Raw genomic sequence first — 26,175 nt, forward strand, 5'->3', positions numbered from 1 at the left:
CCAAAAGTGGAGCTTCTATTGCAAAGCTGAATTGAAATTAAATGCTTCAAAACCATAAATAGAATATTTCATATAAATAGAAGATAACTAAGTAGAAAATTTTACTGTTAAAGAAATTGAAACAAAAATATATAACTAAGAACATTTGTTAGCATACTTAAAAAAAAATCTATCTAACATTTTTGTATTTAGTTGACTAGCCTGAGTGAGTTCTAATTCCGATAATACATCGAGTTTTTTAATAAATCAAAATTATCTTCAGCCAATAAAAATCTTAAAGTACTTTTCATGCAGCTCTAGATTCTTATTGTAAACTTTATAATTAACCTTTAAAAATCATTAAAACTGTACTTATTGATATAGAAATTTATGAAAACGCATCTCATAAAATATTAAGAAATACTTTATTATAATTCTCACCGATAAATAAATTGTCTAAACAAAACGTAACTATTATTTAAAACACGAAAAAGGTTAAGTAGTTTTGGACAAAATAATTTTAGAAAAAAAAAACAATTCAAGGCTTATTTTAATGTCATTACAAACACACGGTATATAGAAAAAACTGCAACAAATTTGTTTTCGGAAATATTCCCTCTTTTTCACTCCTTAACCTTGGTGCTGTACTACGATGAGCGAAACGGAGCCGTGAGCGCACGACGCCATTTTGTTGTGGTGAATGAGCGAAAGGCAATTTCCCGCGGAAACCGCCCATGTTTGTCAATAATCGTCATCAAAACTGTCGCTGTCCTCATATTCCATCTGCTCGAATGGAACCTTGTATCTGAGCATTCCTGAGGAAAAATTAAGCATAAATGTATCTTGCTCAAGTAGATGTTAGTTTAATACCAATTGTAACTATTCGACATATTTTGCACGGATAATCCTTACTTTACAAGTCTATCTCTTAATAACACATCCCATATTCTTTTTTTTTTTCAGCTCTTTCTTCTTAATCCTGTCTTGAACAGATTTACCACCATTAAACTAATTAATTCAAAACTTAAATTCTAATACTCTACATAAGTATGTGTTGAATTTAATTTATATCTTTTAACACGGACTCTTAATTACTACTTCTTTTTCTTACCACCGAAACTTCTTATGTAAGTACTATGTATGTACTAGCCTAAACCCTTACATTTAATCCTTAAGTATATATAAAAAAGTGTCAACCTGTTCAATTGTGATTACTAATTTTAAAGTAATTCACGCCCGGAAAGAATCAACCATATGAAAGTGACTTTCCGATAAATTCTGGGTTGCCAAATATTTTTGACAAATTTTCTCGAGATTTTAAAAACTTCCTCCAGGTTTTTAAAAGTACACATTTTTGGGTCTATCTTTAGTTTAAAGTCAAGTTTAAGGTAAGAGACTGTGTTAAATAGTATAAAAACATTAAAAAGATACTCTAAAGCTATTTTAAATGTGTTTTTTAATAAAAAATATTACTGATTAGAACAAAAATACTTTATCTATATGATAGATTTTTGAATCAAATCGAAATTTTACTACTAAACAAGTTAAAATTGTTAAAAATTCCAGGTTTTTCTAAAATTTCTCAAATTCTAGGTTTTTCCAAGTTTCAAGGTTTTTTGGCAAGCATGTAAATTACAACTCTTTTTTTTTCTGTAGTATACTGTTTTATGACGGATATTTAAGCATTCAATTTTGATTATTCGTGTTTTTCAATCAAACTATCATTCATTTTTTGGGTGGAATTACAAAAAAAAAAACTTAATTCTCGACTTTAAATCCAAACCTCCTATTCCACCGAAGCCTTTGACGAATTGTGACCCTTCCTGACTTCTATCAGTTACTATTTCCAAGGTTGCACCGAAATCCTTGTAGTGATTTGCAAACCACTCGAGTAATGCCTCACTGCTCACAAGCTCCATTTCAACTTGAGTCTGTTTGAAAAATTTATAAGATAATTTAATTGTCTTACTAAAAATGCTCCTATCTAATACATAAAGTTAAGCAGACTTAAACTAAAACTAATGATTGAAAAAAATAAAACATTATGTTGTTTTACAGATCAAAGAGTATACATAATTAAAGCTAAACTTATATATTTTAACTATCAATAAACGATTTTGGTGACATTACTAGTTTTTATAAATTAATGTAATGATCCACTTAAGTCCAACATTAATGCCACATCAAAATTTAGTTTTAATAAGAAGTTATCTCACCTTTGGATCAATAAAGTGAGATTTGTTCTTTTCTTGATCAGGTTTGAGGTACATTACTTTCTCGTCTGCAAAAAAAATCGATTAACAGTTAGCACGATCAATAAACGGATATTTAATTTTGTACCATGTTTTGAAATCATTGTATAATGTTATTTACATTATCAGGATTTTCTGAAATATTTTTTTCAAAAGGTCCCTTTAAAAAAATAAAAAAATCTTAGCCCACTTCGACAAGATTTCTCAAAAATCTACCATTAAAAACGTCTAAAACCTTCTATTTTTGCTCTTCATCATCGACTCCAGAATGTCTAATGTTAATTTCAAATTATGGCCTCGTGGCTCCCCCATTTTACAGCTTATGGCTCCCTAAATTTCCTGAAATGCTTCCATAATATCCCATTTAAGTTTCAAAACTACCATAAAAAACGCTTAAGACCTTTTTGTTTGCTCTCCATCTCCAGAATATTTAGTGTGAGTTTTAAATTATTACCTCATGGCCCCCTGTGGTCCTTTTAATACTCATGACCGCCCTTTGGTGCCCTAAATATATGTAATGGCCGCCCTTGAGAAACCCTAGTATAGACGTTCATTGTACTTTATGCAGTAAAGATCTCTAGTATGAGACTGCTACAGATTAAGGTTTCTTAGATCTTTTCAAACAATTTAATATAATTATTAAAATCGAGCTATTAATTGTACAGCAATAAATCATTACTGTTGGCGGTATTTAAATAATTTGACTAGAAACGTAATTTTTCAATAATGGTTACAAACTTATTGCAAAACTAATTTTTGTTTATACTTTTGAAATAAAAACTGTTTAATTTTAATACTTATTTTTTTTTTTTGGGTATAAAATAAATTGTCTTTTATTCAAAAAAAAATTATAATACACACCAATTTAAATGTGAATTGAGGGCTTTTGAATGTGCAGAAACACAGTCTTGCATCCTTTTCAATTTTGGTGTACAACAAATGCTAAAGATATTAATAGCAAAGTGAAGCAAAGCATTTGGTGATTGTTATGTTATGTCAAAAACCATAGCAAAACGAAATTTGTTAGAAAAAGTGATTGATTACATTACAAAAGTGCACTTGGAGCAATTCCGAATTAAAAAAAAAAGGTATCCCAAAAAACAATATGACATTATTTTAACAAAAGAGTAAATTACATCTACTATCATCTCAGATTTCTTATAATATTTTTCGACTGTGAATATGCTTTAGGTTGATATTTTTTTATAAATTAAGATATATTAAATGATAGTTAATATCAACTCAATACCTAGTTAAATGGAATTTTACTATGTGTATAATATAGCTCTTAGCAAGGTATAAGCTTTTATATTTAATAGATAAAATCTATACCTTGCTAAGTGCTCAGTGTTTTAAATAGCATTTATATAAGTAATAACAATAATAATAAACTGCTATGAGTTTAAAACTAAAAATTATTTGATAGAAAGCTTTTAAATTAGAGAATTAAAACATTTAAACAAACTAACAAATAAAGTAGTAATTAATCTAAATGTATAATACTTTATAAACTTAAACTTATAGTAATGTGAAAACAATAATATACTTAAAGCTAAAAAAAAATCTTAATACAAGGAAATAATTATAGTTTAATTAAATAAAAAATCTTTATATTTAAAAATAAAATTACACTAATTTTTAATAAACTAACATGCAGTTTCTATGATATATAGGTCTAGATATTTTACTCTTAGACAAGTGCTCTTAATAACCATAATTATTAATAACGGAAAGCGATTTAAAATGTATTTTGTATCTTTATCAACATGCAGTTGAAAAGACATTACATCAGTAATATCTTTATGGCTAATTGACTCAACACATTTTACATTCAAAATCAAAAAAACTAAAAGTAAAAACAGCAGAATAATTTGCTTTTTGTATTAGAAAAAAGTACAATTTTAAAGAGAAAACTAGTATATTTTTGTAATAATAACGTCATAATACATCAAAAGCAGTTGAAATGTCTTTAAAATATGCTTATATTTATAAGCTTTCATTTAAGATGTAAAGTATAAGTCTAGGGCACGTATACGTGATTTTATTACTGTTTAAATCGAAAAATTAAAAAATATGTGATTTTTAGGGTTGAAATTAGTTTTTTGGACAGCAACTTTTTTTACAAATTTTTTTTAGATTCTTCATAATGAAGCGAAAACACATCCGAATCATATCTTCTCATATGAATATTACAATATGACCAAAAAAATGTGCTGTGCTCCCTACCCATTTATGACAATTTTGCAGGATTTTTTTTTGACTTTTACTGAAATTCTTAACTTTCCTAAAAAGTTATCAACCATGTTAAAAAGAGAATAAAACAATTCATTTTCACTATTTAAAAGTAAAAAAAAACAATAACTGAATTTACTTAAGTAGTTTTACACTAAATCTAGATGAAAAAGAAAATGTAATATGATTATGATAACATCTATTAAATTCAGTTATGAACTTTTAAAAAACATTTAGTTGTAATTTAAAACTACAAACATAAGTTGGTAATGACAATTACAGCTTTGATTAACTTTTTCTTTATATTATATAACAGTTATCATACTTGTATATGCTCACTAAACTATTTTTTAGACACTTCATATATCCAAATAAAAAGTATGTTTGGCAGTATCACCGTGTTAATGTAATAATGAGTAAATTACTTTACAACTGTATCAATATTTTAGGATTTTTAAAGCTCATCACAAAAAAAGTAAAGAGACAAAAAGTATTGGTAAAAATACATTAACGAGTAACTTTAAAATAAACATACCATCTGTTTGATGATTTTTAAGGACATATCGTTGTATTTCGAGATTTTCCCAAACAATAAGAGTTTCAACAGCTCCCATTTCTAAAGCCTTCAGCGTGTCATCATGACCAAAGCAATACTTTCCAGTATCTCTTGAAATTTCATCGAAATACTTGCCTGTTCGATAAAATGGTTTTTATAATATTAACACTACTATTTAAAATAAAACTTCTTATTTATTTATTTTTCAGTTAGGTTGGATATTATTGATATTAATACTTTTAGAAGTATTAGTAGAAACATAAATTTTATAATTTAAATAAAATTGAAGTAGATAGATGCAAGTTTATTCTTTCAAAACTGTAGTAAGATGTTTGCTCACAGTATAGCCACGTGTTTTTATCAAGGTTTTCTTAAAAACGACCCAAGTTTTTTAACTTACAATAGAAACTTTTTTTTCAAGAGGAGAAATATTTTTATCAAAATTTACTTCGAACTTATTTTCATTTAGTTTAAAAAATCTCTTTAATTTGTAACTTAAATTCAAGTTTATAAATTATAAAATACTACTTTAATTTAATTTCCTTTTAAAAAACACAAAAATTAAACATTAAGTATAATACGTTAACTAAAAACTAAACTTGTCAATAGCTTATTAATTTTACAAAATTCTATAAGTTTTTAAAATTCAAATAGCTTTGAATTTTTTATGAACAAACTTATCTAATTAAGTTATATTTTCATTGTTACTTTTAAAATATACTATAAGTTATACAAGACACACTACTTCAATAAAACTAGATATACTTCGAGCAATTCTCATCAGTACAGTACAAAGCTAACAAGAGATAATATTTTAAAAACTAATATAGTAACCAAGTGTTTATAAAACAATCAAAAGATTAATAAATAACAAAATCAATTAGTAACAACTAAAATCATTTAAGTTTACTTACGTTATAATTAATCTACAGTAAAACTATACATCATATAATGAAAACAATATTAATGAAGTATTACGAAAATAAAGAAACAATATAGTCAAAATCTTTTTGCTTACATAAAACAGGATTCCTTAATAAAATACAAATAAATTTTAGTTTAATCAAATCGAAAACATTACTACAAGTTTTAGTAATTTTAAATATATTTAGATTATAACTGTTTTCACATGTTGAATTATAAACTAAATGTTCTGCAATGGATGAACGTAAAGATGAACGTTTTATAATAAACCAACAATTTTTAATATTTATGTAAAAATTTATACTACTATTTTTAAACTTAATTTCAAGTAACTAAATATTTAAGGGTAATCAAGTTCACTTTCTAATTTAGATATTTCACTGATTTCCATGGTACTTTTTACTTAGGAAAAAAAACTATATTTAAATATACATAACAAAACAGTTACTAACTTACATAATCCAACAAACTACCAACCAATAAGTTGCTTTTCTTGGATGAACTTCACATTTGCAAGGCATTCCGAAGAAAGATCAATGGCTTGGGTGAAGCCGTTCTCTCCACCATATGATACATCTACAAACTTTATAATCTTCGCCTGAAGACGCTGTTTTAAAATTTATGTGCTATTTCATACTCATAAAATAAAACAACTACAACCTAAAATTAGTATATAGACTTACAGGGTCAAACATATCTGACTTTCCGAGGTCAGTCTTGAAATCGGCACTTCCGGCCAAAATGAGACCGGTGACATTAGGACGGTCGTTGGTGATGTAGTTCTGAACGGCTGTTTCGGCAACTTTTCTCACGTAATTGTGACGTTTCTCCATACGAAGACGGGCAAAACGAACAGCGGACTGACCACCACGACCTTAGTAGTATTAAAAAACTTGTTAATTTTACAAAATATGACAAGCTAAGATAACTTGTAATTACTGCAATTATTATTAATTGCTAATAGTTATCGTTTTAAAATTAAGGGCTTTAACAATAACTCAGTAAAAATGGTTAAATACTTAACCTAGAGATTTTTTCAAGTAAAATATTTATGTTTCCATATGTAAATTAAAAAAAAAAAGAGCATTATCTTATATTATTATTTTAAGTTTAGAGATTCACAACATTACGTACATATAAAAATTAAGTCATATTTACTAAAGGCTTTTCGCCCTTTTCATTGAAAAATTTATAGTGTTTGTTATGTATGATTTATTGAAAATCTTTACCTAAAAAAAGCAGTCATCGATTTTTTATTTTTACTAATTTAAACGCATTGTATTATTTATTTGCAAATTGTGATAAAATTTATTCGGGTAGGTGTCAAATTTGCACGAGCGGGCTAAATTTAACAAAGACAAAATTCCATGAAGACACTTTAGCACAAGCAGACAATTTTGCACGGATTTTTTTTTATTATCACTGTTACCCCTAACCCTTACCCTCGGTCGGTAACTTATTTTTTACTATCTCTGCTACCCCTAATCCTTACCATCGGTCAGTAGCTTTTTTTTTCTATTAATTATTTTTTTTTACTATCACTGTTACCCCTAACCCTTTTCTGTTTTTTTATTAGTTTATCTTTTTGTCTTTTTTTTTTAGTATTTTTTTGTTTTATTTTACTCCTGTGCAAAAATGATCTCTGTGCAAAATTGACCCTTCGTGCAATTTTGTCTTCATGCAAAATTATCTTCGTACAATTAAGTCCATATGTGCAATTTTGGGGACACGTTCAAAATCCATCCTTGATCAAAATCCACCCGCGTTCAAAACCCACCTGATCAAAATCCACCCTGTAAAATTCGAGAACCGTTTACTGATCGAGGGTAACGGTTAGGGGTAACAGTGATAGTGAAATATAAATACAAAATAAATAAAAATAATTAAAAAAATAATTAAAAAAAATAAAGAAAGAAAGAATGAAAAAAAAAATGGGTGGATTTTGAATGCGGGTACATTTTGATCGGGTGGATTTTGAACGCGGGTGGATTTTGACCCGTTCCCAATTTATTCCCTTAAATGTTTTAGACAAAAATGATAACTGAATTAAAATGATACTAAAACGGTATAAGATGCTTATAGCAAGTGATGTCTTGAAAGAACATCAGTGACTTAAATCAGTGTTTCTCAAAGTGTGCACCTCTGCTCAGTAGATTTTAAGAGAAATTGGTACAGCAATAAAATGTCACGTAAGACTAACCAACTACTTTAAAAATTTAATCTTGTTTATTACCATAAAGTTAAGTGTGTTTCTAAGAATGGCATAGATAAAAGAAAAAAAAAACTAACCATGCTTCTTAGGTAGATCAACAGTGAACTTTTGCAAAACTTCTCTGGTGTTTCCAGTCAATGTACCAAACAACGCTCCATTACCATCCATAATAATGAATCCGAACTTGTTATCATCTGACAACAAGGCAGTTAGTGCCTGAAAACAGTATATTAAAATATCCTGACTATAAACGATAAAACAAGACTATAAAAAAGATTTCAAACTGTTTATCTAAAGTTTTTTAATAAAGACTTAATGTAATTGTATGGGTTGAAAATAACTTCATCAGTATTCGTAAATATAACAAAAACAGTTTTTTAAAACTTAGCCTTACAGAAATATTTTGAATGTTTGTAAACTTTCTTTATTATTGTTTTAAAAATTATGTTATTTTATTTAGAATTATCGGTTCTAGATAATACTACGACTATGTGTGAAAAAAATAGTTTTGTTACTAGTTGGTCTTGCCTTATAGATTCTTATTCAAGCTTTGCTTGTAAACTCTTTTTTACTTAAAAGAATTTTTTTCAAATACAACATATCAAAGTTTTTTGTTTTAACAGGTACGTAATAAAAAAAATGAACTGAAATAGAGAAAATGAATTATTTAATGGAAGATATAGTTTTTCTAACAAGTTTCAAACACTGATCAACAAGCTTTTTCAGTCTAATCTTCATGAGTTCATCAAAAAAATCCATAAGGATTTTTCAACTGATAAGTTTATACATTTTTTTTTATCTCTTTGATAAACTGCTATTAAATATTTAAGTATTTCTTTTAATTTAAGTGACCAGCTTAATAGTCTTAATAGTAAAATATAAGGTTTAATAGTAAAATATAACATAAAAGGAATTTTTAATGAGAATATTATCAAGAAGAAATGTCTCTACTAATTTGTATTGCAAAATTGATTATATCTCAAGAGATAATTGAAAACTCTTGTTTTTTTTTTCCATATAACCATGATTATGTGAAATAAATTACCACAAGATGTAATTTTGTGTGAAAAAGTAGAGAATTTTCGTTAAATTTTTTTAATAAATGATCTTAATAGAATATTTAAAATATTGTAAATCCCGAAAAAAAAAATTAACAACAATAAAATATTAAATGAAAACTAACTTTGACCCATATTACAAATGAATATTACTCATATTCAAAAATATAAAGTTTTTTTTTCCTACGCCTTTCCTTAAAATTATTTAATCGTTTTGTGTCAACTTTGTGAAAACTTGTTTGTTTCAATTTAAAGATTCTAAATCGTTTCGACTGAATATACTATATGTTTTTATTGTATCTTTATAAAATATATTTTCCTTAAAATATTGTGGTCAATTTGTTATATAAGTTTTTTTTTGTTTCAATAACAACTTTTGTTTAGTGAGTATTTTATAAGTTATGAGCGTTTCCTTCTTCTTTTTTTTATGTCGTTTCTATTCATGATGTGTTTTTTTTCAAGTGGCTCGGATTCTGATACTGATTCTTATGCTTTCATAACAAAGCACAATAATAATATTACTGGGGTTCATGCTAGTAACATCTTATGTAAATAAAAAAATTATTAATTAATTATTTGGCATTAAAAGTATGTATAATATTTTTAATAAAAATATATTTAATATTAGTATAGCATACATATAAAAGTACACTACAACAAACAACAAAATAATACTTCAAGAATCTTTTTCAAATATAAATTGTTCATTAATACGTTTTGATCAAAAATATTTTCTCTAAAAAATTCCAAATAAAAATAAACAAACAGTTTGTATCATCAAAGACATTACTGTAAACACAGATAATTAAAACAAATGCAAAATAACTTTTTTTTCTAACAAATTGACAAATGAAAAACTAAAGGTTTCAAAATAACATAAAATACCAACTAATATCATTTTATATTTCTGTAAATAATAATACACTAATAACTATAAAACTACTAAAAGTTGTCTGCATAAGCTATTTTAACTAAAATGGTCACCAAAAATATCATAAAAGGAATCACTACTATTCAACATATTCAGGAAGTTAGTATCAATACAATAAATAAATGTTTAGTAGTAATATCATTATTCTTACTAAAAACGAAATAGCACAAACTAAAAATATTTTGTAAGAAAGAAATTAAAAAAAACACTAACTTCAGTATGAAACTTGTTATCACATAAGTACAATGAGGTGTTAATTGGTTTGAAAGGTTCAAAATCGATGTTAACTTTTTTCTCTTTACCTTCATCTGTCACTATTGTTCCACAATAAACAACCAGTCCATTGTGAGGTACTAAAGTAAAGCTATTTTTTATTTTTTTAAAACTTCATCCTAAATTTTTAAACATGATAACTTGAAAAACAACTTTTAATATATATGACTAATAAACACTAGTTAATTTAAGCTTTTTAAAAATGTTATAGTTTGTTATTTCTTACTTAGAGGAATATAAACATCTTTAAAAGTAATTGTAACTGCTCAGCCTACTAACAATTGAATTTTTCAGAATATATATTAATTTTTAATTTTTAAGGTATCTAATTATATATTGCCCCGAAAAATATCATATAAGTTTTAGTTTTCAGAATTTGATTTCTTATGTAACTTCGTTATTTTGATTTAGGTTACTTGTTCTTAATTTTTGAAACTTAAAACTACATCAACACTGATACACTCTTCTCACAAATAAATATATTCACCACTTAGCATATAACATTTTAGTATGTCAATTGAAAAGTACATTACTGATATGGAAGTTAATAATATCTACTCTAAAAAAATAACTTCTCAAATTTATTTTAAAAACTTAAAAATGATCAAGAACTTGTACTCGACATATTGACTTTAGATCCGAATGTTTATTAAAAAAGAAACTCATAATTTTAAAGTCTACTCAAAAAAAAAATATTTTCAAAATTGTTTCAAGAATTTTAGAATTTTTTGAATATTTGAACTGACAAAAACTGACATTTTGCTTATATAAAATGATATTTAGCCTGACGCTTATGAACGCTGAAGTATGTAAAAAAGTTTATGTTTTCAGATTTAACTAATATTTTTAATTTCACTGTTAGCAAAATATATAGATAATAAAAAATTATATATACAAACTAAAACAAACCTTTGCTATAAAGCTTCAGTCTCTGCTGTACACTTGTAATGGCACCAAGTACTGACAATCTGTTGACTCTAGATTTAATATTAGAGGCTGTTCCATACTCATCAGCTAACATTTTTGAAACTCTTGAGACTTGATCTTTGGGAGGAATGATCAAGGAGATCATGCTTGTTCCATTACTATTTGTATTTAAATTATTTTTTTTAAATTACTATCTAAAACAAAATAAAGATATGAGAGGTTTTGAAAATGTTAAACTTCTATCTTTTTAATTTAGATTTGATTTTTTCATAAACTTTTATAGTTAGACTAGAATTACCTTTTTTTACACATTATGGCAAAACTAGGCTAAAAAAATTCTGATTTTCTTTTTACAGTTAGTTTAGAATTAATTGTCTTCAATTAAATAAAAGTCATTAAAATCAAGTCATTAAAAAATTAAACTTTTTTCCATTTTAATAGTACAGGAAAAAGCTAAATTTACAAACTTAAATGTGATATGGTGAGTTTTGACTTATTTAGTGGAATTTTATCTCAGCTACAACTTTTACTTACTTATAACAAATTTAACTAAAGTTTTGATAAACTAAGCATCAAAGTTTTTGAGTTCAATAGGTTTTGTATGGAATATGCAATTAAAAATGTCAAGACTATTTAAAATAATTATTTCTTACAAAATTTAACTAATTTCCACTGAATATTTTGACATCTGTTTAAAGTTGTAAAAAGTGTCTCATAGTTAATGCTTCAACTTTAAAAAAAAAAGTCAATACTAATTTTTGTAAAAAAAAGCCTCATCACTGTAGAGTTAATTAAGATTTGTGATTTCTTACAAGTTTACACCAATTTAATATTTTTGTCATTTAAAATGCTTAATTAATAAAATACTATATTTTAGTTATAGTTATGAAAATACAGCATTTCTTTAAATACTTTTTGGCTAGTAGTTAATACTAAGTTTTGAAAATGTGTTTGAAAATCACTTTTTTAAAATACTATTTAGCGGTTGCTTCAGTGCATGTGCACTCAAGCCTGCTTGGTTTAGATCGCAACATTACAGGGTTTCTTGTGACTATGTCTACCTAATGAGTCCTAATCAGGACGAAACCGGTTGTAGGTTGTCTTGGATACTGTTGTTGATGGTCATGTGGTGAAGTTCATTATTCATTAAAAGTATAAGTCATTTAAAATGAAACTACAGCAATAAAAAGAAACAAGTTTGATGAAAATTGCTACTCCATGCATTTTAATTTTTCTTTAACTTTTAATTTTATTCAACTTTCATTTTAAATGACTTAATATTTTTAATAAATAATGAACTTCACCACACGACCATCAACAACAGTATCCAAGACAACCTACAACCGGTTTTGTTGAATTTGTGGGTATTGGTGTTGGTGAATTTAAATTTTTTTAAGTTTTGTTGAAAATGTTATAAACATCATAGTGATTGATTTATAAAAGAGCTTACTATATAAAATTTTTAAAGACATCAAACCTAAAAAAGAATTTAAATAATACATATTAAATTTAATTACACAACTATAGCAATAAAAAGAAACAAGTTTGATGAAAATTGCTACTTCAAACATTTTAATTTTTCTATAGTTTTTAACTTTATTCAACTTGTGTAATTAAATTTAATATGAAATATTTAAATTCTTTTTTTAGGTTTTATGTCTTTAAAAATTTTATATAGTAAGCTCTTTTATAACACTTTCAACAGAACTTAAAGAAATTTAAACTCACCAACACAAATACCTTTTTTAATAACATAGTACATATTGAAAGACATTTTTAAATTAACATTGTTACATATTTGAAAAATATTTATTTTCCAAACAAAAGAAAATATTAAACTACCATAAATACTAACCCTCTTGCAGCTTCCAAGCTTCTAATCAGCTTTTTGATTTTCCACATTTCAACATTTCTATCTGCTGCTGTTTCCTCTGCCATTGTTTTAATTAAAAATATCTGTGGGAAAGTTTAGAATTAGCTTATAATAGTAATGGTTTAAAGCTGTCATAAACAAATAAAAACAAATAAAAATTTGAATATAAATATACAACTAAAAATTTGAATGCATAGTAAATCAACAGGTAAAAAAAGTTAATACAAATAAGGCAAAATGTAACTATTTCAGGATAATTATACTTAAAGCAATTAATCTAACTAATTTTGATGTAACCAAAGACTAAATAAAAAATAAAATGTTAGTGGATTAAGGATTAAATAAATTTTAAAAATAATTTTGTTTAATATTGTATCACACCTTAAATTTCTCCAATAAGTTAGGCTAGAGATATTGCATGAAATTTTCCTTAATATCATATTATAAAAGCTTTTTATTTTTCTGTTTTTTTTTTTTTAGTTTTCTTATGTGGTAGACAAAATATTCTCAACTAATGACAAAGGTAGTTGTTCTAAGAAATAAAAACTCAATGCGGAAATAATAGTATTCAAAAGTATTAAATAGTAAACTTAGTGTAGGTTTTTAAATTATACATTTTTGAGTCTATTTCTAGTTTGAAGTTAAGTTTAAGGTTAAAAACTGTTTCAAGTAATATAACAACATTTAAAAGGTACTGTAGAAAGAAAGAAAGAAAAAGGTGAACGCTCACAACTAAGGTCAATGGATTGGTGTGGAGAAAGACCTTTTGGTCATCAAGCTGCACACCATTTACTTGTAACTAATTATTTGAGCTAACTTTAAAACAATAATGAAAAAATAATATTAAAAACTTAGAAAGTAACTGTATATACAATTTTTTTTTTTAATTTAAAAATGGTAAGCACACTTTTTTAACCCATTACTGCCAATATTGACCATGGAATCCATAGTCTACCATGGGCTCCACACTGTCTCCTCCCCTAGATTTCTATTTTTATGATCATGTACATTCACATTTTTCTTGTTGCCCTTTCTACAAGAGCAACCACAAAAAATGCAACAGATATATCAAAATTGAATAGATGGGGAGAGTTAATAATGTCAGTATACATAAAATATTAAGTAATGTCATAAAGCTGAAAGAGCACCATGTATTTTAAAATAGTGTCTTTAAATTTCTAGTATATGTGTTTGTAGGTAAATAAAAATAGAGCAAAAAAAAAAATAATTGTTTAACTGTTTTATAGATTTGTAAAGCTACTTTAAATATGTTTTTTAATAAAAAAAATTTAATAATAAAAATAAAATCATTTTTATGATAGATTTTTGGTGTCAAATTTTTGGTGTCAAATTTTACTACTTAATGCTAAAAAATGATAGCTTTAATTAAATGGATATATTTATTTTATACTTTTTATTTAGTTTAAGCAATTTTTTTTTTGGATACAGCTTTATTTTACTTTTTTTTGAATATTGCAGCTTAATTTTTTTTTTTTTTTTTTTCAATGTTATAGCTTTAATTTACTGTTACTTATTTTTTGTTAAGTTAAAACAAGTTGGTAGTAGAGTCGAAATTCTTAAACATACTTTAAAAAAAAATAAATATTTTAATTAATCTTTTTTCTCAATTTTAAATCATATAAAAGGTTAATTTATTTGCTCAAATTATTGAATTAAAATTAATTTTAAAATATTAAAATTAAAAGTTTCAGATTGAAACTTAACCTTTTAAGTTAAGTTAAATATATATTTTATGTGCATATATGTTAGATATATGTGTGTATAAAAACTCTTTAAATTTTTTGGGTATTTATTTTAATTTTTTTTTTTAAGAAAAATATTTAATGTTGTAAAGTTGAAAAGTCTCATTTTTCATAGAGTTTTTCGTTCAAGAGTTTAAATTTTTCTTCCTTTACATTTTTAGCTCATTATAATTTTGACTAAGTTTGGGTATGCAACTCGATGACCGAGAGGTTTTTTAGCGTATCCAGGTCATTGAACCAAAAAATTTTTGAGCATTTTCTTCTTCGTTTTTGCTTAATAAACTATATATATTTATCTTACTTAATTGTCTTATATACTGTTCATCTTTTAGTATAGACACATTTCTCTGCATATACACATTTCAACTTTATGAAAGAAGATTGATACATTATGGCAGTTTTAAAAATTAAACTAATTAAAACCAAAAAAAAATTTTCAGTCTATTGTAAATTTTAATTGCTCTTAAAACTTGTTTTTTGCTTTTTTTTTGTATAATGAAGAATATTACACAGTGGTTTATCGAACGAAAGCAAACTGCTCAAAATATTTTGGTTCAAGGACCTGGATACGCAAAAAGACCTCTCGGTCATCGAGTTGCATTACTAACTGTAGAAGTATTTACCTAGTTTTAGTTATGTTTTGTGTTACAGACTTTATCATTCTTGTAATTATTTTGTGAATAAACTCAACCAACAAAGATATATTTATTTATGATAAAGTCTTATTCAAATAGAATCTTCCTTCTGGAAACACAGAACATCAAAATTTCTTGACATCTTTTTTCTCAACTTTACCAGAAAAGACAAACTTTTACAGTGGTATGTTTGCTTTTCTCAGATAAGGGATACTACTTAGACATTTGCAAACAGGAGGGGTAAATTTTCTTAGAAACTTACGATTTTGAACAGTTAAGCGACCTGATCCATCAACTTTGACAACACATTGATGACAGTCCTTCACTTCCACCACCACTCCACTTTTCCCCCACTTGCTAGGAAAGTTACCTGTTTGATTTAGTATCACGACATGATCACCGCAATTCAAAGGTGGCAAAGATTTTGTGTTCTCACTTATATTTTCTAGAGACTTAACAAAACGAATACTGAGAGATTCTTTCTTTTTATTCCAAATGTCACGCCACATTTTTGAGATCTGCGGGTTATTGTAAGTCACAACACTCTTTCTGACGTAAGGTAATGACTTCTTATCATTTGGAGGTAGGTGAGGATTGCTTTGGGATTTTTGCGGTTTTCGTCGCCATCCAGTGTGTAGAAATACATTTTTCTGTTCATGTACCTCCTTTTTCTTCTTGACGTTTTTACGCTCGAATATATTTTTCCTACGACCTTGGCTGCAAAAGTTATCAAAGTTTTGTGTATACAATCCACCAACTACAAGTGCATTTGACTCATCAGCATAATTTTGGTGACTTTGATAATCTTTTTTACGGGACTTTATCCAGCATTGTTTGCAGGCAAAACACTTAATATACCTCATACTTTTACTGCTCCAAACAAATTTATCAGTTGATTTTTTACATATGCCACAAGTTATTTTACCACTTGGTTTTTGTGTGGTTTTCTTTGAGGATTTGTATGAGAAAACTGAGGCTGTAACAGCGGGTTTTGACATTGCATCACGTGCCATCTCTTTACCTTCAATAAAACAGATTGTCTCATTGAAATTTTTCTCATCTAGATTTTCCCATCCTAGTACCTCTTTACGGATATCCTCATCAGCTAAACCTGTTACCATGACATCTTTTAGAATTATGTCTGTAAAATCTATCATTTGGTTACAGCCATCCTTTGGGCATTTACATGTGTACGAGCATGTACTGGCTTTTCCCTTTAAACGTGCAGCAAATGATCTAGTGTTTTCAGTCAAATCCTGTCTTGCACTAAGAAAGTCTGATCGTCGTACAACAACTGAAACAGGAATAACTGCAAGCTGCTTGATCATCCTTAAAAGCTCTTGCTCACTTAAATTTACTACATCTTCATGACCCTTCAGAAGAGCATCGCCTAAATCTTCCTCACAGCACTGGTACAGTTGACGGCCTTTTTCTACTTCTGTCATCTCCATGCTATCTTTGAAAATAGTCCACTTTTGTACTAGTGGGGGAATAGTGGAGTGGTGGTGGAAGTGAAGGACTGCCATCAATGTGTTGTCAAAGTTGATGGATCAGGTCGCTTATCTGCTCAAAATCGTAAGTTTCTGAGAAGATTTACCCCTCCTGTTTGCAAATCTCTAAGTAGTATCCCTTATCTGAGAAAGGCAAACATACCACTGTAAAAGTTTGTCTTTTCTGTAAGGTTGAGAAAAAGATGTCCAGAAAAGTTTTAATGTTCTATGTTTTTATAGAAGGAAAATTCTTTTTGTGAAGCATTGTGTAATTTCCTTCTGTACTAATGGTTTTCTTCGAAATTGATGTTGAACTGAAATGGCTCGGATTTGCTTTGATCTATATTTTCTTGACTTATATTTTCTACAGAAAAGCAAACAGACAGCCAAAGTTTACTGCGAACAACAATGTGTCCGGGATGAGTGTGTGAAATTATCGGATTATTTGCAGCGTTTCCGTGTAAGACTTTACGATGCTTTTCAAAAGCTTCGTGCCACCGATGTTGCTGATATTCATTTATTGTCAAGTTGGAATTTTCACTGTAAATTAATGTTTTATGGTCTAATAAATGAGTTTCAGTCAAATGGTGACGTCCTAAAGTTTGTAGTTGACTTTGCAGCAGACTAGTCTAACAGCCATCTGTTCAAAGTGATCTTGGATGAGGAAGCAGAGATTGACTTTCAAAAATTCGAACTGTTGATTGGTATCGAGTATTTGGAATTTAAGTATAGCAGTATTTCGTCAGTGTTCAATGCTATCAGTAATGCACCTTCTACTTTGTTTAAAGTCAAAAATATGATAAAGATGCTTATCAGCAAATGAAGTGAAGTTTCAAGATGGTTAGATGAATGACGTGTGGTTTCGTTCTTCAAAGCTGAAAAGTTCGAATCGATGAAGCAATTAAGTTTTTAAATGCTTGTATTCAGCAACTGAAAGAAGAAAAGTAAAGATTAAGTCTCAATTTTTTTTGTTACAGTTTGTTTGTTTAAGTTGTAGTTTGTTTTAACAAATCATTTATTAGTGAACTAAGTTAATCGTAATTTTTGAAATGTTTTTGTCTTTTTGAGTTTAATTTCGTTAAATTTTAGACCTAAAAAAAGCGTTTAAGTTGTAACAAATTATTTAAAAAAAAATTGTTTTGCTAGGTAAATTTTCCGTTTTATCTCCTTAGTAGATAAAATCTGGGGGGAGATGTAGAAGTATTTTAGTTATATTTATTTACTAACTTAATTTAAATTATAATGAGCTACAAATGCAAAAAAAAATAAATAAAACTTTACAGTCATACTACACAGATAACATTTTACATTACAAATATTAAACTTTTATGTTTAATTAATATTTAAAAGAGCTAAAACATTTTTTTTATAGAATGAAATTTTTAGTCAAATTTTTGTTAAAAAAATACAATAAGTAAAAATTATTTTTGATATAAATTTATTCATATAAGTATAACCATTTATATAAACATTTTTTTTTAATACCAAGTTTTCTTAGTCAGTTTTTTCTTCTTAGCAGATATTTATCTTAAAAAGAATGTTGGCTAATAAAGGTTAAGGTTTCTTGTTATAAGAAAACATAGTTTATTCTAAGATAAACAAAAGTATTTGTACATATCAATTGTTTAACCTTGACCCATAGTATAGTTTACTGAACAACAAAAAAAAACGCTCAAAATATTTGGTCCTAGGACCCGGTGCACGAAAAAACCCTTTCAGTTTTCGAGTTGCACACTGGATACCTTTTAACATCTTTTCCGGGATCTTATAACTAAAAAAATATATTAGTTCTAAAGAACGCTTAAACAAAAAAATTATTGTTTAGTTACCTATCTCTAAATAGTAAATTTAAAACTATAATAAGCACTCAGTTTTTATTTTACAGTTTAAAATAAGAATCTGTATAAAATATACTTACTCTTTGTACAATTCAGAGACTGTAAGTCGCTTGAAGCATCACTTGTTAACTAGTCTTTATTTATTTAAACTGCTTTCGTTTCTCTATAAGTCGTACTAAAGTTAGAATTCACCTTCAGCTACAATAAAAAGTCCTTTTAGACAAATCAACTGACTTAAGACCGCATTAGTTGAACAACAGTAAACGTCCAATACCTATGAAAAAATTATTTCAGTGCTTAAAACTAATTGTGGTGAAACGTCGTTCAACACTAAGCGCTAGGTTGTGTTAGTATTTAAATCAAACAAAAACCTATCTGAATAAATTTGTTTTGAAGTCTGTGTTAAGATTCTAGAAAACAAAGTAAGACTGCCAGGGTTAAACAACAGTAGTTGTTAAACAATCAGAATAAAACTGTTTTGATAAACCAAAAAAAAAATCGAAAATAGGTGTCAGAAATTGTTATTATATTTTAACTTACGGCACACAAAATACTTTCTAGAGAAACTTTTTCAAATAAACCTATTAACAAAACCTATTACAACGTAATTGAAAACTTGTACTAGTTCTTGTTTACTGTTAAGTCAAAAGTGGCTCTTAAAAAAAAGCTTCTTTCACATTAGAACAGGGGTCAGTAGGCAGTTGGTGCTCGCGGGCCAAATTTCAAGTTTCCAAATTCTTTGAGGGCCACAGTTTTAGTTTTAGTTATTTTTGAATAATCTTTGGCTTTAGTTTTGGTCACACAAAAGATAGTTTTACTTTTTTTCACTTTATTGCTTTAAATTACTTTTAGCTACACATAGAATGCCTATTTAATATATAAATATCTATTGATTTAGAATTTACATTGTTTAATATACTTAAGTCTTAATAAAATATGTACTTTCTTAAACACTCAATGAGTTAAACTTTAAAAGTTGTTTTTATTATTTTACTTACAACCTAACTCTGTATAAAGACTGAGCTTGAAAAACATTTGTGGGTCACTTTTATACATTTTTATATTATGAACCACCTTTTCATATTTGAAAAAATGTTAAGTTTTGAAAATATTTTTTGCGTCTTAAACTCTTAAATAGTTTGCACTCTTTTGTAAATTTAGAAATTAGTTAATTAAATAAAATTTATACCGTAGATAAGCTAAATCAAATTTTTAACATAAATATTGCTCGAATTCTTTAATAAAAGACTTTATTAGTAATTAATTAGTCTTTTCCACGGTTGCCGCTTTGAAAGCAAAAATATCTGAATTATATTAAAAGTTTATTACAAGTTAAATTAGCTAAAAACTTTCTCTTAATCACGCTTAAATACATAACTAAAATATCATTATTAAAAAAAAAGCACAAAATTTAAATAGACAAAAAAGTTACAATTAGTAAACTACACTACAGTCATAGAAAATAATCTAAGAATTCAAAGATTTATTCAAAGCGTTTGAAATAAAAATTTTAGATACACCTGAGTTTTAAACAGGTCTAAAAATTTTTAAATTTCTTAAACAACTTTAACCTAATCTGAGTTTTTAATTTTTTTTAACTAGCCTGTTTGTTAGGCAACCCTACCCTGATTAAGATAAAGTTATAAACTGAAATATCGAAGTTTATTAACAGTGAATTTATTATATAACTAAAAAATTTATTATAATTCAGCTTGAATGGACAATAAAGTTTTTAAACATTTTTAACAAATGTATAAAAAATTATTAAGCTATTAATGAATTATAAAAACCTATTTTTATTGAGCATTATAATTTTTTATCTACAATAAAAATATTGCATTTAAAAAGAGCAAATGTGAATTATAAGACGAGCTATAAGAACTATAATAAGTAGTTTGAAGTTATTGCGAGGTTCGAAAAAAAAAAAATCGCTTAAGTCAGTTTCAACAACGCACATAATTATTTTCAGTAACTACAGACTGATCAGAAAAAACTGTTAAGGCAAGTAATAAAGTAGCAAAAGTATTTAATAAAAAAAGATACCGTTTAGAGTTGAAAACTTATTCAACTAATTTGTGTTGGCGTCAATAAAATATTTTTGTTTATTTCTTCAATGTCAATAAGAAGTCGTGTTTAGGAAATGTCTGAAAATTATTAAGCCGCATAAACGAAATTAGTACTTAAATCAATTTGTTAAGATGAGAGAACTGATACAACAGATATTGCTCATTTTAGAATTTTTATTACAGGTGGTTTTACTAATTTGACATTTTAGAAGAATTTCTAGGTTTAATTCCAATACAAAACACAACAGTAGGTAAAAAAATTTAAAAGCAAAGGTGCAGTGCACCAATATCAAGTTTTTAAAAGTATAGCTTTTTGCTTCTACTTTTAGTATAAAATTAAGTTAAAGGTAAAAAATATAGAAAAAAATAGAAAAATTTAAAAGATACCGTTAGGCTCCTTTAAATGTGTTTTTTAATAAAAAGTATTTATATAGTAGATCTTTTGTTTTAAGTCGAAATTTCATTACTTTACATGTAAAAATTGTTTAAAATTTCATATTTTTCGATAACTCTCAAACTCAAGGCTTTTTCATATTTTTAAGTATAAATTGTCAAATTCCAAGCTTTTCCGAAATTTATTAAAATAAATAAATTGTTTATTTGATCGAATTTGAACTATTATGATAAAAAATGTACAAAATTGATAGATTACTATTTCTCAATCTAGTTTGTATCAAATAGGCAGTTCCAAAAAACAGCAACTGTTTATATTATTATGCAACGCATAAAATTTAACTTATTTTGCCAAAAAAACATTGTGTGAAAAATCAAAAAGTATACCTAACAAAAACTTTCTTAATTTTTTTCATATATTGATTTAAATATGTCTGTACACACTTACATATTACATGTAGAAACTATAATGTTAAAAAATTATGCATAAATTATATTTTATCTTGTTAAGAATTAAAAAAAATGTGTTTAAATTATGAGTATCTTTGTTCATTGGTGTGCATAGAAACTATTTTAAAGTGTAAAGAAAACTTCTAAAAAATCAAAGGTTTCAAAAGCAAAATAAATTTAACGTTATTTCTTATTATTATTCAACTTTAAATGTTTTTGTGCACACTAACATATAACATTTAGTAATAAAACGTCTGTAAAAAAAACTTAGGTATAAATAACGCGTAAAAAAAACAAAATTGTAAAGAAATGACATTTTAGTTAATTACTGTGCGTTACTTTTGTACAAAACGGAAAACATTTGTATTTAGTTTATTTACTAAGTAGGTATTGTATAACTATCTTACTAATTCAAAGCACTTTTTACACTCTTTCTTTCGGAAAATAATTTGCTGTTGTAAGAAAAAAATTATTAAGAAATTAAGAAAAAAAAAAACCTGGTGGAATGCTAACCTGTCTTTTTCACAGTTTTAAGCTAAATCAGTAAAGTCTTTTATTTCTTTTAAGAAGTTATACAGGGACTTAAAACTAAATCAATCAAATTTAACTTAAAATATATTTTTGCTCAGCGGGCCTCATTTACATGCTCGCGGGTCGCAAAATTTCCTTTCGCGGATCACATTCCATTCAAAAAAATAACGTGCTTGCGGGCCTTATTTGGCCCACGGGCCGCAGTTTTCCGACCCCTGCATTAGAACATTAAAAGTACACGCGATTATACAGAGTTAAAATATGTATCAAAAGTTACCTACAACTCCTGTAGCGCACACTTAAAATACAATTTTGCTACAATGATAAGTATTTTTTGTAATTCATTGAACGACTTAAGCAGTAAAACTTACAAAAATATATTCAAATTTACATGGTAAAATTATTTAGAATAAAATATTGTGATACAAACATTAAAGTTTATTAATAATAGTCTTTTAATTTTTATAACAACACTAAATGATTAAATACTGAGAGGAAAGTCGATTAAAAACTAATTAATATTTGAAAGGATCACTTATATTTTAAAAATCTAATACTAATAACATCATAACCTTTTTCTTTTTTATAATTGTTATATACGTAGAAATCAAAAGGATTTTTTTTTTAATTTTCAAAGTATAACTGCGTTTTAAACTTTGATATAACGCACAATTAAACCACTTATTTATATATTAAGACAAATCTAGATATTGTAATATCTTTACTAAAATTTCATAAGCACGTATGTTTTTAGAAAAAGCATTTATTCAAAAATCAAGTTTTAGTCTGTTTACCTTAAGATGTAAAATTTATAAAAAAAGTAAAACAAATAGGTTTTCTTTAACAAACATAGTAAAACTAGTCCTTTTTGAACTATATTTAATTTTTTTTTGTTTATTACGATATTTTCGTTTATAAATTTGTTTTTTATATTTACCATTAATGTTACTTTACAAAAAAACTTATTCAGTAGTATACATTTAAATTGCTTTTTTACCTATAACATTGTTTAATTTTAAAAGAGTTATTAAGAAAATAGAATAGGACTTAAACATATAATACAAATCATAAAAACTTTTTTAAGTAAGTTATTAAAGATAAGAGTTTGAATGACAAAATTTAAATAAATTATTTTAAACCAAAAATATACTACGATATAAACAAATTAAAACTATTTTACTTTTTTTTATTAAATAAAATCAAAAACTACATAAAAAAGATAAACGAAAATATTTATAAATCTTTTGAATTAGCTTTTGATAGCACATATACAAATGTTGTTTTAAAAATTGAAGTTTAGTTCGATCAAAAGTCCTAACCTGAAATTTTGTTAAATATATAATATGACCATAATACTTATTAAAATATTTATCTTTCATGTTGGGGGAATTTTAAACCTTCTTTTTTTAAATTTATATGAGTTAAATAAAAAATGAAATTGACAATTGAAAACTTTCTTCAATGAGGTATTACATGTTTGAATAATGATGTGTGCATGATGATTTTAGTAAAATGTGCATGGGTCATGTCTTACGTAAAACAGTTTAGATAGAAATAAAAGTGAACCATAATACATTAGAATAGTCATAATTAAGTGTATTAAAAAAAGTTAAAAAAAAAAATTTTTTGCTTCAGAGACCATTGGAAAATTGAGGAACTTTGAAACTTACAATCGAGAATACTTGTAAATATTGTTAAAATATTATAAATTTTGAAAAAACACCAACCCTTGAAAACACAGCAAAGTAAGAGTAATAAAAAAAATTCTGGCTAAAACATTGGTTGGAGTAAAAGTATCCAAGAAAAATGTTTATTTCTAAGGGGCCCACTCACAAATTTAAACCCTAATCCAATGATTTTTTTTGGTTTAAGGTAAAGGAGCGTTTTCTAGAATAAAAAAATCTTAGTTAGCATTAAAGATAAGGAAAATAACTGGATCTAAAGTTTAGAATTTTTTTGCCAAAATTGACTTCAAGTTAACGCTTGTAATTTAAAAATGTTAACAAAAATTGATAAGAGCTAAGTTAACACTCGTACTGTTAACTCACCTTATATAACTTCAAGCTTGTAGTTTCTCAACTTGGGTTTTCCTGAGGTTTTTCTTTAGTTTAAATACTTATCTAAAAATCATCTGAAATTGTTAAATAACTTGTAGTTAAGGGAAATACTCTAATGAAAAATTACTTTACAGCATAAATAAAATAGTATAAAGGCTACCACACACTTAGACTATTAGAAAATCTCAGACAGTTCGGGTTTTTTTTTGAGATTTTATTGAATTCACATTGAACCAAATATTTTTTTTTAGAAAGTCTGGCCAGTATTGAGAGTTTTTGAAAAATTCCAGCTATTTTCAATAAACCAGTCTCTGTTAAGGATATAGGAGGTAAATTACCTTTTTTACAATTTAATGTTTTATTTAGTTTTAAATAAGCTACTAGTTGATTTAACAGATTTTCAAAATTCAAAATAATTTTTGAGATACAGACGGTTAAAAACAGAGACTACAATAGGTTCCTTATGGGAAGCTCAAACTAAAACTGCAAATAACTAGAAATCTCTAAAAATCTATCTCCTCCTATGCTTTTTGAGATAATTACCTCAAACTCTTAGGAAATGATCCTTGCAATATTTAGAAAATTCTGTTAGAACAAAATTTAAAAACAAAAACTTTAAGACTAAAAAAAAACAAAAATGAGTTTTTGGTTAAGTTTTTATAAAGTTTTTGTTTTTAAATACTTTTAAAATTCTTTTCAACAGAATTTTTTAAATATTGCTAAAAACATTGGTAATTTCCTAGGATGATTTGCACCAATAACACTTTCAATTTTACACTATGATAAGACATTTACATTTTCAATTTTACACTATAATAAGACAAATATAGAAATAAAAAGCTCTAAACAAGTAATTAAGTTTTAAAAATAGAGACCGATGTAAGGTACGCACCCCACTTCATCTCCATCTGTAAATAATTAGAGTGAGAGTCAAAAAAATAACACCTATAAGTGTAAATAATAGACTGAGATTTATTAAATTTTGTAGTAAAAAAAATCTTAAATTATTTAAAACTTTAGTGCGTACTTTAAGCGGGGTGCGTACCTTACATTGGTCTCTATTTTTAAAACTTAATTTGTTTAGAACTCTTTATTTCTATACTTGTCTTATCAAAGTGTAAAATTGAAAATGTTTTTGGTGCGAAATCATCCTAGGAAATTACCAAAACATTTTCTGAAAGTTAGAGGTATTTGTCTCTAAAAACGTAGGAATGATAGATTTTTAATGAAATAGTCTTTTTTTGTTGTTTAAGTTGCCCCTCCCAAAAGGAACCTGTTGTTGCCTCCAACTTTGACCTGCTATATCATCAAAATTATTTTGAGTTTTTAAAATCTGTAATAAGCAACTTGTAGCTTAGTTAAAACTAAATAAAAAATAAGACTAAATTGTGAAAAGGTGATTAATCTCCCCTATACCCTTAACAGAAACTTGTTTATTGAAACAAGCTGGAATTTTCCAAAAAAATCTTGTAGCTTAGTTAAAACTCTATAAAATGAGATCAAATCAAGAAAAAAATAATAACTTACTTACATATCACCAGTTATAGTATTTAGAATAAAAACATTAGTTAAATAACAAATCATAGCTATTATTTTTGGGGGTTCCTCTGTATGTTTTTAGTTAGTCTTATTTAGTAGACTTAAAATTTGACCATCATACACTTTTCTCAGCTTAACAAAGTTAAAAACTTCAGTATTTGAGATATAAGAGATTTAAGTTTTATAGTGAAATAGG

General features: G+C 26.3%; 1 protein-coding gene across 1 annotated transcript; it reads right to left on the reverse strand.

Moving 5' to 3' along the window:
• Positions 1-272: 272 nt before the first annotated feature.
• LOC145829664 (eukaryotic peptide chain release factor subunit 1-like) lies at positions 273-13,296 on the reverse strand. The gene is made up of 10 exons (XM_082937518.1): positions 13,200-13,296; positions 11,327-11,502; positions 10,358-10,497; positions 8,233-8,371; positions 6,627-6,817; positions 6,421-6,550; positions 4,999-5,154; positions 2,196-2,260; positions 1,763-1,910; positions 273-794 (listed from the first exon to the last, which is right to left on the reverse strand). The coding sequence occupies exons 1-10, from the start codon at positions 13,280-13,282 to the stop codon at positions 721-723; spliced, it is 1,302 nt and encodes a 433-aa protein (XP_082793644.1). The 5' UTR covers positions 13,283-13,296; the 3' UTR covers positions 273-720.
• Positions 13,297-26,175: the final 12,879 nt, after the last annotated feature.

Source organism: Thalia democratica, chromosome 2, assembly GCF_965202585.1.
Source record: "Thalia democratica chromosome 2, ktThaDemo2.hap1.1, whole genome shotgun sequence".
NCBI classification, from domain to species: Eukaryota; Metazoa; Chordata; class Thaliacea; order Salpida; family Salpidae; genus Thalia; species Thalia democratica.